This window comes from Stomoxys calcitrans, chromosome 2 (genome assembly GCF_963082655.1).
Source record: "Stomoxys calcitrans chromosome 2, idStoCalc2.1, whole genome shotgun sequence".
Taxonomy (NCBI): domain Eukaryota; kingdom Metazoa; phylum Arthropoda; class Insecta; order Diptera; family Muscidae; genus Stomoxys; species Stomoxys calcitrans.
The window spans coordinates 200,942,007-200,956,153 of record NC_081553.1 but is presented as its reverse complement, the minus strand read 5'-3'; the positions used below and the strand labels follow the sequence as shown (position 1 = coordinate 200,956,153).

Sequence of the window (14,147 nt, the reverse complement as noted above, 5' to 3'; positions counted from 1 at the left end):
TGAACCGTTTTTTGTTTTTGTTTTTTTTCTTTGTTTTTTTTTTTACTCTTCTTGTTTGTATTTCCATGTACAAACAATGGAAAATTGCAGGGAAGGATAAATAGGAAACACAATTTGCCATAACCATTAGCATCAGGGATTGGAAGTTCAAAGTTTTTCTTTTAAGAATCAAAATCGATCGGGTAATGACTAAAGAACAGATTGAAAAGGGGAACTATTAAATTAAGTGTGAGGCAACCACAGAGGCTTTGAGACTTAAGGCGACTGAAAAATGGATAAGAGGTAGGAGCAGGTCACACCTTCGCGGTTCAGTCGAGGCGACCTGGAAGAAGACCTAAAAGGAATGGAAGAGGTTTCGGATCGGATACCTGAGCACTGCTGCCTGTGGCACTACCTGGGATTGACGGCACTCTGGTATTGCCATTTGGAAGTTCTTGTTACACTAACTGATGAAAGTTGGAGGTCAGAGTGGGCCTGGGGGTCAACATTGAGAATCCAGAAACTGAGATTTTTTTCGATTGCCTGACCATAATACGCTCCTGCAGGCGGCGATCCGGGCGATCACGGAATGCTTGAGGTGTTATATTTCTATCGCAAGGACGTCAAATGTGACAGTAAACCGGCCATCAGGGCAATAACAACCAGGACGGTAAGGTCACGAAGAGTGAAAGAAGGATATATACGCCTTCGATGAAGATGGCACGATCCCCATTGTTTAGGTGCCATAGTGGAGTAATGGGGAATGAGGGAACAGACAATTTGGCCTCGAATGCCCCAAGACTGTCGTCAATAAACGAAGTTAATCCAAAGCCTTTCGTCCTTTAAGGACGTAGGCGAGGAAGGAACACTATAGAAGATAAGATTCGGACCGTGAGAAGACGAGGGTCCACTTTTTTCTTAATCCGAACGGCGTGCTGCTTAACATCAATTCTTCGTAGAAAAGCCTTATATGGCTAAATTCATCACTACCACTAAATTTTCATGTATATTCAATTCATATCAATGAGTTCAGTCCGATTAAAATTTAGGCTCAATGATAGGGGGCCTCCTTTTCATGCCGCGTCCGAACGCCGTGCTGCATAGCGAAACCACTTGGTAGAGAAGTTCTACCATGGCAGGATACCTCACAAATGTAGCCAAAATTTTTCTGATGTTCACAACGGGATTTGAACCCAGGCGTTTTGGCTTCATAGGTGGACGTGCTTACCTCTGCGCCACGGTGGTCTCCGAATACATCACTAATGATAGGAAAATGAAGGGACAACCGAAATTAATTTCTTTTTCGAGGTTCTACCAGTGATTTGAACTACGCATTCTGACGAAAACATTCGATTGCGATGAGTCAAATCGTACATTTGTTATAATTTTTTTGGATTTTCGGCTTGTACCAAGAAAAAAAACTAAGCTAATCATTTTTACTCTTTTTTACACAAAATTACACTCTTTTTTACCATTTTTAAAATGTTTGTAAACCTTTTTGCTGGCAAATTGTTGGCATCACTGCTTAAGACCCTAATTCTGAAGATGATTTCATATGGCAGCTATATCCAAATATGGTCCGATCTTATGCATATTGGGTGCAGATGTCAAAGGACCCCATGCAACCCACTGTTCCAAAGTTCATCAAAATCAGGTTATAAAAGCCCGCTTTATGGGCTCAAAACTCTAAATCGGGAGATCAATCCATGTGGTAGCTAAATCTTAATATAGTCCGATCTGGAATACGGAGAGCTATGGTCGGATTTGCAGCAAATTCGACACGGACATTGAACAAAATATTGGTCTATTTGGTAGCCATATCCAAATATAGACCTATCTGAACCATATACGACACGGATGGCGAGTAGCCTAACATAAGTCATTGTGTCAAATTTGAGCGAAATCGGATTATTAATGTGCCTTTTATGGGGCCAAGACTTTAAATCGAGCGATTGGTCTATATGGCAGCTATTGGGTTGCCCAAAAAGTAATTGCGGATTTTTCATATAGTCGGCGTTGACAAATTTTTTCACAGCTTGTGACTCTGTAATTGCATTCTTTCTTCTGTCAGTTATCAGCTGTTACTTTCTAAGTTTTATTAAATATGCATTTACTTTCTTTTAAAAAATCCGCAATTACTTTTTGGGCAACCCAATATATCCAAATCTGAACCGATCTGGATCAAATTGAAGAGAGATGTTGAAGGGTCTAACGCAACTCACTGTCCTAAATTTCGGTGAAATCAAACAATAAATGCGTCTTTTATGGGGCCAAAACCTTAAATCGAGACATAGAGATTGGTCATATGGCAGCTTTATTCAAATCTGGATCGATCTAAGCCATATTGCAGAAAAATGTTGAAGGTCCCAACACACTGTCCCAAATTTCGGCGACATCGGACAATAAATGCGCCTTTTATGGGCCAAAAACCTTAAATCGAGAAATCGGTCTATATGGCAGCTATATCCAAATTTGGACCGATCAGGCCCAAATTGAAGAAGGATATCGAAGGCCCCAACACAACTCACTGTCTAAAATTTTGGCAAAATCGGTTAATAAATGCACTTTTTAGGGGCCCAATAACTTAAATCGAGGATCGGTCTATATGGTAGCTATATACAAATCTGGACCAATCTGAGCCAAATTGAAGAAGGATGTCGACTGGCCTAACACAATGCACTGTCCTAAATTTCAGCAATATCGAATAATAAATGTGGCTTTTATGGCCTAAGACCCTAAATCAGCGGATCGGTCTATTTGAGGGGCTATAGTCCGATCTTCGAACTTAATCTGCTTATGGACAAAAAAAGATTGTGTGCAAAGTTTCAGCTCAATATCTCAATTTTAAGAAACTGTGGCGTAATTTCAACAAACAGACGGACGGACATGGTTAGGTGGTCTTAGATTTTTACTGTATACCTTACTAGCCGAATCGGGCCCGCTCCGCTGCGTCTTCTTTAACTCTCTAATATCTTTTTAGGGGTAAGTGGGGACACTTCGCCCTGAATCCGCATTCAAGGTGAATTCGTGCCATTGTAGCCTATGACGCTGAACGCGATCGAATCCTGGAGAGAACATCGGACGTAGCGGTATTTATACCCTCTCAATGTTGGCTACATTTGGGAGGTAAAATGCCAGGCATGGTCATTTAAAAAATTTTCCCCAAAGAGGTGTCGCACTGCGGGACGCCATTCGGACTCGGTTATAAAAAAAGAGTTAAACTTGAATCGGAAAGCACTCATTGATGTGTGAGAATGTGCCCCTTCTCGGTTCCTGGTGGTAATGTTCTTCCTTAGGGTAATGTTCTCATTAGGGGAGGAATGGCGCCTCAAACATTTCAACTAAAATATGGATATCAAATTCGTGCTGCACTTCCAAATCTCTTTAATTTAAGCCCCATATTGCCATGGCCGGTAAACATGAACCGTTTGGAGGGTGTTTTGGGCTGGGGCGGCCACCGCCACTTTGCACTGAAAATATATATCAAATTCGTTGGTTATTCCCAATGCAAATTAAGTTAAGTTTACGCGGTGCTTTAGGGCGTACTCCAAAACACTTGGCTCCAAAATTGGATATCAAATTCGTTTCCTACTCTCAAATACCTTTCATTTCAGTCCCATATTGTCATAATGGGTCAAATAACCCATTTGACGTATCTTAAGGAGGAAAAGCGCCACCCAGACTTGAACGGAAATTTTAATGACATATTCGTAATCTACTCTCTAACACCTTTCATTTGAGTCCCATATAACCATGGTCGGCTAATATACCCATTTGGGACTATTTTGGGGATGAGCGACCTTCCATTACTTGGACCTAATGTTTTATGCCATATTTGTAATCTACTGCCTAATACTTTTCATTTGAGTCCCATATTGACATGAACTTCGAAGATATCTGTTTAGAGGAGTTTTCTAGTTGGGGGGTCCCGCTGGGTACTTGGACCCAAATTTTAAAACCACATTCGTTTTCTGGTCTCCAATACCATTCGTTTGATACCCTTATTGTAACCATCGGACCACTTTCAGATATGGGTGGCTTTTTTGGGGTAAGGGGGGAGGGTCCGTCTTCACCCGATATCTGAAAATTATATAGCCTATGTTTCCTTCCAGACAAACATACACAATCTATGAAAATTTTAAGAAAATTGGTTCAGCCAAGTATCATATAGTCATAATGGGTCTAATGGCGTTTTTGAGGGGTGGTGTGAACCTCTATTTTTCGATCTGATTTTGTATGCCAGGTTCGCAATCTACTCCCGAATACCTTTCATTTGAGCCCCCTACTCAAATGAACGTCGAATATGTCTGTATGGGGAGTTTTGTAGTTGGGGCCCGAGGGGTATTTTGACTCAAATTTTAATACCATATTCGCATTCTACTCTCCAATACCTTTCATTTGATACTGATATTGTCCCGATCGGTGCTCTTTTGTGTTTTTGGCGTAAGGGGAGGGTCCGTCCCCCTTCTGATATTGAAAAAATACATAGCCTATGTTTCCTTCCAGACCAACCTACACAATATGCGAAAATTTCGAGAAAATCGGTTCTGCCGTTTTTTGGTCTATGCGGAACAAACAAACCGAGTCCCATATATCCATGATTGGATAATGGGACCATTTGGGCGTTTTTGTGGGGGTGGGGTGACCCCCTACACTTCGACTTGAATTTGTATGCCAGATTCGTAATCTACTTCCGCATTCAAATGAAAAATTGATACCCATATTGTCATTATTGGTCCACTTTTGATTTTGGGTGGTATTTTTGGGGTAACGGTGAAGGTCGGCCCCCTTCCATTATCAATAAATTATAAAGCCTATTCCTACTTCCTGACCATATCCGTTATCTACTCTCATATACCTTTCATTTAAGTCCCATATTATCATGATCGTCAAATAAACCTATTTTAAGTAGTTTTGGGACTGGGGCGGCCCCCAGGTCTTGGACCCAACTTTTATTATAAAATTCGTTTTTTACTCTTGAATACCTTTCATTTGAATCCCATATTGTCCCGATCGGTTTAGTTTTATTTTTGGGTAGTACTTTTGGGGTAAGGGGGAGGGTCCGCTCCCCTCCCGATATCCCCGGTCTTCCAGACCAACTTACACAATCTGTGAAAATTTCAAGGTAATCGGTTCAGCCGTTTGTTAGTCTATACGGAACAAACAAACAAATCGACAAACAAACATACAAACAAACACAAATTGAATCTTATATATGGTTGCCCAAAAAGTAATTGCGGACTCTGTAATTGCATTCTTTCTTCTGTCAGTTATCAGCTGTTAATTTTAGCTTGCTTTGGAAAAAAAGTGTAAAAAAATATATTTGATAAAAGTTCATTCTAAGTTTTATTAAAAATGCATTTACTTTCTTTTAAAAAATCCGCAATTACTTTTTGGGCAACCCAATATAAAAATCAAGTTGTGTTTGATTGTAGGTTTGCCTGTTTGTTTGTAGGTTTGTGTGTTCCTTATAGACTCAGAACTCAGAAACGGTTGAACAGATTTTCTTGAAATTTTCACAGATGGTGGACAATGATTCCGTGGTGAAAATAGGGTACTAAATTTTTTGATATCTGGGGGGAGGGGTGGTAGACCCTCCCCCTTACCCTAATTTTCAGAAACGCCAGATCTCGGAGATGAGTGATGTGATTTAAGCGAAATTTTGTGTAGTACCCTTAAAATAAAAATTTGGTATACAAATTTCGGATGGGGTACCTAGGGGGGCTGCCCCACCCTAAAACCAACCAAACATACATTTAGACCAATCACGACAATATGGGACTCAAATGAAAGGTATTTAGGCTAAGAAAACGTATCTGATATCCAATTGTCAGACCAAGTGCTAGGGGGACCACCCTAACCCCCAAAATACCCCTAAATCGGACATATTTACCGTCCATGGCAATATGGCATTCAAATGAAAGGTATTTGCGAGTAGAATATGAATCTGATATCCAAATGGGGGACCACGGTTCTGGGGGTCCACCCCTGCCCCAAAACACCCCCCAAACAGGACTTATTTACTGACCATGACAATATGGGGCTTAAATAAAAGGTATTTGAGTGTAGAATTAGAATCTGATATCCAAATATGAGACCAAGTGTTTGGGGGGCCGCCTCTCCCCCAAAAACCTCCCCCAAAGGGGACAAATTTAAGACCATAGCCACATGGGGCTCAAATGAAAGGTCTTTGGGAGTAAAGCACGAATCTGATATCAATATTTGGGGAAAGTGTCTATGGGGCCACCCCACCCCACAACATCACCCAACACCACCCAACACCACGCAACCCTTAAAACACCCCTAAATCGGACATATTTACCGACCATGGCAATATGGGACTCTAATGAAAGGTATTTGCGAGTAGAATACGAATCTGATTTCCAAATGTGGGACCACGTTACTGTGGGGGTGTGGACCCCTTCCCCAAAATACCCCCCAAACAGGACTTATTTACTGACCATGGGTATATGGGGCTTAAATAAAAGGTATTTGAGTGTAGAATTAGAATCTGATATCCAAATATGAGACCAAGTGTTTGGGGGGCCGCCTCTCCCATAGCCACATGGGGCTCAAATGAAAGGTCTTTGGGAGTAAAGCACAAATCTGATATCAATATTCGTGAAAAGTGTCTATGGGGCCACCCCACTCCCATAACACCACACAAATAGTAAGTATTTGCTGACTTTTGCACTATCAGGCTCAAATAAGAGGGTTTTTAGAGTGAAACACGAATCCGATATATCTTTTCAAGGCCAACTCACAGAGTGGCCGCCCATCCCCAAAACATCTCCCAAGCCGGTCATTTTTGCCTCCCATGGAAATATGGGGGCTCAAATTAAAGGTATTTGGGAGTAAACGTTCATTCTGATACCAACATTAGCGACCGACTGTCTAAGGGACGTCCCACCACCATAACAACCCCCAAATAGGATGCATTTGCTCACCAAGACAATTTGGGTCGTAAAGAGAGTGGAACTAAATATTTATATGGGTTGCCCAAAAAGTAATTGCGGATTTTTTAAAAGAAAGTAAATGCATTTTTAATAAAACTTAGAATGAACTTTAATCGAATATACTTTTTTTACACTTTTTTTCTAAAGCAAGCTAAAATTAACAGCTGATAACTGACAGAAGAAAGTATGCAATTACAGAGTCACAAGCTGTGAAAAAATTTGTCAACGCCGACTATATGAAAAATCCGCAATTACTTTTTGGGCAACCCAATAGTTTTTAGGGCCAATACCCCAAACCGGAAATATTTGCTGACTTTTGCAATAAGGAGTTTAAATGAGATTAGAAAACGAATTTGATATCCAATTTTGAGGCCAATGGCAATATGGGGTTCAAATAAATGATATATAGATATATGAGAATAGAGCACGTTGCTGATATATTTTCCGGGCTTAGTGTTTGGGGGACCACCCCGATCCCCAAAACACCCCTAAATCGGCCATATTTACCGACCATGTCAATATGGAGCTTAAATCAAAGGTATTGGGGGTAGAGCAAGAATTGATACCCACTTTCGGGACCAATTTTCTGGGGGTCAACCCCTTTCCCAAAATACCCCACAAGCAGCAATTTTTTAGTGACCATCGCAAAATGGGGCTCAAATAACGGTATTTGGGAGTAGAATACGAATTTGATATCCAAATTTGGGACCATGTTTTTAGGGCACCACCCCATCCCCAAAACACCCCGCAAAGGTTAAACATTTTTCGACCATGCCAATATGTGGTATTTAAGATTAGAAAACGAAGGACGATTTCGAACGGCGTGCCGCATAGAGACACCACTTCTTAGAGAAGTTTCAACATGGCAGGAGACTTCACAAATATAGTAAGGGGCTAACCACCTGTGAAAATTTTTTTGATGTTCACTCCGGTATTTGATGCCAGGCCTTAGGCGTCATAGGCGGACATGCTAACCTCTGTGCCACGGTGGCTTCCATCAAAAACTCACAATTAGCTTCTGATAACAATTGTTAAAATTAATTTCATACTCACCCGGAACGTGCAACGACACCAAAATCAGTATATTCCACATATACATTAACAAAACGGCTAAATCCATGTTGAATAGTGTCCTTTTTGCTCAGACTCTTGCGTATGGCCTCAAATGAATTCTTCACTGTATTTTTTTGGGTTTAATTCAGCCAAACTAATGACTATTCCAATCATAAGTTTATTCAATTTTTAGAGCCAAGCTACGAGTTGTTCCTTGCTGGGGCATGGTTTTTTTTCACTTTACACTTTGCCTGTTCACACTGTTTTCATTAACTTTATTCTTGCATGGTGATGAAGAGAAAAAAACTATTTAGGATTTTTTTTTTTTTGCTCTGCCATTCTATTTAAAACATTTGCATTTTTCATTTATTATGACAACACTTGGCATGCGGTTATTTGCATATTTTTTCCGGCTTTCGGTTTTACATTTTTATTTTTCGTTGGTCGATGTTGGTGTTTGTATGTTTTTGATCAGAATTTTCCATTTTTTTTTTGTCAAATTTTCTTTCGCAGTTGACCGTGTGTGTTATTCACGTTCGTACTCGTTTTACCGTGCTCCTGCTTTTTTCAAGTTTTTTACCACAAACCTGAATTGTTAGATCACTTAACACCCAATCACAATTAGTTCGCGCCGCGGGTGATTACCTGGACGTGAAGTTGTGCACCTGGTGTGTCGTGAATAATTTACAATATATAAAACATTTTGTCACAAAACAGAAAACTATTGGCAAAAGTAAATATATATTTTTACGATAAACAACAGGGACAGACAATTATATTCAGCACAAAACAAATCATCTGTTCGTGTCTCCCATAATAGGGGCAACGACAGTGCTGCCAAGTTCGTATCACAGTTTACCATATGATACAATGAACAGCATTGCCATATATAACCACCAAAGTATTTGGCAGTTATTTTGAAAGTAATAGGGGAAATGGAGGACACTTCGTCCTCCGCCACTCCAAGAAATAGCATTAGCTGTTTCAGAGTTTCTAAACTTAAAGAGCTCGAGCAAATTAATGTAGAGCTCTTGGAAAAAGTTAAAACACTGGAGAATGTTTGTAATCAACTCCACCAGGAAAATGTATCCCTAAGAGCACAGTTTGCGGAAATTCAAACAGCAAACCAGAACCTCTCTATCAATGAAGATGTAATAAATATGGAAGATTCTAGCGAAAATACAGGCGTCCATGCCGAAAATAATGTTGTCCAGCCAACCGTGTACCTAACGGACGAGGAGGAATTAGCGAGGGAAACTGAATGGATCCTCAAGAAAAAGAAGAAGAGCCAGAAAAGGTCCAATACCCTGACACAGCAAACTGACGATGAAGTCTCTACTACACCAGCAGTCCAAGAGATGCCTGCTAAAACACCAGAGAATGCGGAAACCGCCGAGCCAAGGCCCCCCACAAGGCCACTTCGCCCACCACCTATTATAGTAAGTGCTGTCGAAAATTTCGGAGAACTTCGTAATATAATTAAACCTAAAGCAGTGAAAGGCTTCATTGCAAAGCAAATAAACAAACACTCCCAAAAAATATCTACCTTTGAAGTCAATGACTACAGAGAAGTCACAAAAGCCCTCAATGAGGCTAATATTCCATGGCATTCCTTTGAAAATAAGCATGAAAGACCTATTCGCGTTATTGCAAAGAATCTACACCATTCATGCGACCCCATCGAAATTATTTCGGACTTGAAAGCTCAAGGTTTCAAAATTTTGAATGCTTTCAACAAGACCCACTTCTACACAAAAGATCCGCTAGATATTTTTATCCTAAGTTTTGATCCTACTGAAAACTTAGATAGTATTTATAAAATAAAACATATTTTAAATACTGTTGTTAAAATTGAAACAATAAAATTACCAAAACACATCCCACAATGTAAGAACTGTCAAGGTTACAACCATACGAAGAATTATTGCTCGAAACAACCTAGATGTGCCAGATGTGCCGGCAAACATGAAACAAAAAACTGCGAAAAACCTACTGTGTTCCTTCCTAAATGTTGTAACTGCGGTGAGCAACATCCGGCAAGCTATAGAGGCTGTATCGTAGCTAAAGAACTACAAAAACTGCGCAACCATAAACAGAAATTACAGAAAACCCTGCAACCTCAGCCAGTCGAAAATCTCTCACAAGCAATCCCGTGCACTTCCGCCAATACAGTATCAATTCCACAAAGAATTCAACCGCAACAACAACGTCCAAGTCAATCATACTCTGCAGCAACGAAATTAAATAGTACACAGCAAGCAAACGCAAGTAAGCCCAATTACGAAAACACACTTAGCAAAATCTTGTCTAAATTAGAAGCCATTGAATCCTTCAATAAATCATTAGACATGCGTTTAAGCATACTAGAAGAAAATTTCTTTGGTACACTTATACAAACGTAATGTTATCAATGTTAAAAGTGATGCAATGGAATGCAAACGGTCTACTGAGGCATAAAAACGAATTAGAATTCTTATTAATAGAAAAAAATATCGACGTGTGTCTTATAAGCGAAACACACTTTGTCAAAGACTCCTACCTAAAGTTAAAAAATTATGATATATACCACACAGTTCACCCCAGTAATAACTCAAGAGGAGGGAGCGCGGTCATTGTTAAAAGCTCGATCGAGCATTGGCTCGAAAATAAGATAGGTGCACAGGAATTTCAAGCTACAACGGTTACAATTATAGTAGACAAATCTCCGTTATCTATAACATCTGTATATAGTCCACCGAGGCACAACATAAAATCCAAACAGTATGAAGAACTTATTAACGCACACAAACATAAGTTTATGATGGGAGGTGACTTCAATGCGAAGAATATCCAGTGGGGCTCTAGACTAACTACGCCTAAGGGCAAAGAACTCTACCGTGCACTGCAGCATACGGGTTGTGCAGTAATTTCAACTGGCAAACCTACTTATTGGCCCACAGATATCTCGAAAATTCCTGACGTGATCGATTTTTTTGTAACTAGAAAAATCGAACGAACCAAACTTATAATAGAAGAAGGTCATGAACTAAGTTCTGATCACTCTCCGATTTATCTGACGTATTCGAGCCAACCTAATGTTAAACAATCCTGCGCCGTCTTAACTAATAAGTATACAGACTGGGACTATTTTAAACATCTCATTACGAACTCAGTTAAGCATTCACCCATTAATAGCAAGGAAGACATCGAAGAAGAAGTAGACGTTTTCACAAAAATAATTCAATTAGCTGCTTGGAATAGTACACCGAAGGTAATTATCCCCCAAGGTGCAACGGCATACCCCCAATATATTTTAAATAAAATAAAAGAGAAAAGAAAATTAAGGAAAAAATGGCAAATAACACGATCGCCACGGGACAAAAGAAGGTTAAACTGTGCTACAAAAAACCTGAGCAGATTGACAAAAAAACACAACAATCAAACCTTTCACAATTACTTGGCAAATTTAAATCCAACCATCTATTCTAATTACTCCCTATGGAAAGCTGCAAAGAATAAACATAGACCAACACAACAAAAAGTTGCAATTTTAAATCATAACGGCCAATGGGCAAAAAGCGATATCGAAAAAGCAAATACATTCGCCCACGTTTTAAGATCTACCTTTTCAAATCCGTCACCAATAATTACCAACAATAACAATAATTCTTATCGAGATACTTCCTTTGAACCGTTTGAAAAAATTACAATTAAAGAAGTATGGAATGCAGTGCAACAATTAAAAAACAAAAAGTCTGGAGGATTCGATCTTATAAAAGGAGATGTCTTAAAACAATTACCTTACCATGGCTTTGTTAGATTAACGACTATTATGAATGCTGTTTTAACACATAAATACATACCAACCTGTTGGAAAGTTGCCGAAATAGTGATGGTACAAAAGCCAGGGAAAAATCCGCATGACCCCAAATCATACAGACCAATATCTCTTCTTCCGGTAATTGGAAAACTTTTCGAAAAGCTTTTCTGCAAAAGGCTGGAGTCAATTGTCTCGACAAGGCATATAATACCCAATCACCAATTTGGATTCCGAAAGAAGCACTCTACTATTGAACAGGTTCACAGAGTTACCGATACCATTGAAAAGGCATTCGAAAATAAGAAGGTTTGTTCAGCTGTATTTTTAGATATCTCTCAAGCGTTTGACGGCGTCTGGCATAATGGACTTATAAACAAACTCAGAATGCTGCTTCCTGAAAATTATAGCGATATCCTCACATCGTATCTGAGAGATCGATACTACAGGGTACGGTACGAAAATGAATATTCCGAACTGCACCCCATACTCTCAGGAGTCCCACAGGGCAGTATCCTAGGCCCTATTTTATATCTTATCTATACTTATGATATGCCTCTAAACGAAAACTGTTTCATAGGAACTTTTGCTGATGATACGGTCTTGATGTCTTCAGGTTCAAGCTCAAAAGAATCAATAACTTGCTTGCAATCTGCCTTAAACAATATATCTAATTGGACCAAAGAGTGGGGACTAAAACTAAATAGTAATAAATCAGTTCACGTGGATTTTTCCAAGGTACACACTAGAAATACACCATTATACTTAAACTCTGAGCAAATACCAGTAGCAAACTCCGCAAAGTACTTAGGATTTACCCTAGATTCAAAGTTAACATGGAAAGATCATATTAATAAAAAGAGGGATGAGCTAGATATAAAATACCGTAACTTAAGCTGGCTAATTGGAAGAAACTCAGTCTTATCAACGGACAACAAACTTCTGATCTACAAACAGACGCTAAAACCTCTGTGGCAATATGGCATACAACTTTGGGGATGTGCTTCAAACAGTAATATAGAAAAAATACAAAGGTTCCAAAATAAAGCAATGAGATCAGCTGTCAATGCACCATGGTTTGTCCGAAATAGTGACTTACATCGAGATCTTAAAATGAAAACTGTAAAAGAGGAAATCTCTAACCATGCTCAGAAACATGCAATGCGGCTCCAGCAACATACTAACCCTGAGGCCCTAAAGCTGCTCGATTATTCGAATCAATTCAGAAGACTGCAACGATTCAAACCCCATGATTTGTTAACACGCTTCACAGGATAGAAGATAGATAGCATATTACGTAATAGAAATAAATTATCTTAATTCAAATATTTTGTATTAGGTTAATCTAATTACCCAATTATTTTTTAGTACGTCTGCATCAAAACTACTAGTTAGTCACTTTGTAATTAGAGACTAGTTGTAGTATTACTTTAAGCATGATACCTATTCAATAAATTTGCTTAAAAAAAAAAAAAAAAAAAAAAAAAAAAAAAAAAAAATTTTCTTTAACATTTTCCACACTCTGTCAACAACAGATGGTTTTTGCATTCTTTTGTTTGCCGGCAAAAGGAATACAGAAAAAAAACGTAGAAGCAAAAAAAAACGGAATTGCGAATTTATGTTGAGTGGCTATGCGAAAAGGATTTCACCTTTGCAAAGTGTTTCTGAAGTACAAATTGTTTCACGTCACAACGTTGGCTTCTGCCGTTGTTATTGCCAAGGATGAAGAGCACAGCGATGATGATGATGACGATGATGCCACTAATGTCACTTTGGTTTTTGTTATCCTTCAGATTAATAAATACAGACTCACATACAACCTCACTCACTCAATCTCCCAGTGAAGTAAAAACAGTCATAGGTTGTTTTGTTGTAGTTGTTGATATTTGGGGAGACATTTTACAGTTTATGGCAAACCACAACACAGCATTAATATTCAAGTGGCATTTCGGTAAGCCTTTTTTAGTTACCAGGATTACGATTCGCATTTGTCTGGAGAATCATTTTAAATCAACAGAGAGAGAGAGATTTTCTACAGGTTTTACATTTTTCCATTTTAAATACAAAAATAAATTGTTTTAAAGGTTTACATTAGGGTGTAATGGCAAAAAAAGCAAATATCCAAAAATGATTATCTGGGCTTTTGGGTGGCAATTCCGTCCATATATGCTCTATTTTGCAGCTAAAGCTCTGCTATAACTGCTACTATAGACATTTTACCCGTATATGCCGATCTGTCGATGAAACTTCTTGAGCTTTAAAGGAAATGCTATATGTGCAAATTATGGTCTAAATAGGTCTTAAACCTGATTCCCAATGTGAATCCAAATCCTAAACTAGAAGGGACAATTTTTATTCCACTT

At 38.9% G+C, this 14,147-nt stretch overlaps 1 protein-coding gene across 3 annotated transcripts in view; it reads right to left on the bottom strand.

Annotated features, from left to right (window-relative positions):
* The window catches only part of LOC106083275 (serine-rich adhesin for platelets), a 111,353-nt gene that overhangs the window by 78,931 nt on the left and 18,275 nt on the right, over positions 1–14,147 (bottom strand). Inside the window, exon 2 of one of the 3 annotated variants that reach the window (XM_059362774.1) lies at positions 7,989–8,328. In XM_059362774.1, coding sequence (XP_059218757.1) covers positions 7,989–8,055 — 67 coding nt within the window. In that variant the 5' untranslated portion in view covers positions 8,056–8,328. Of the gene's footprint in view, positions 1–7,988; positions 8,491–14,147 lie in introns of those variants that run through there. The other 2 variants (XM_013246190.2, XM_059362773.1) reach the window with 2 other exon arrangements.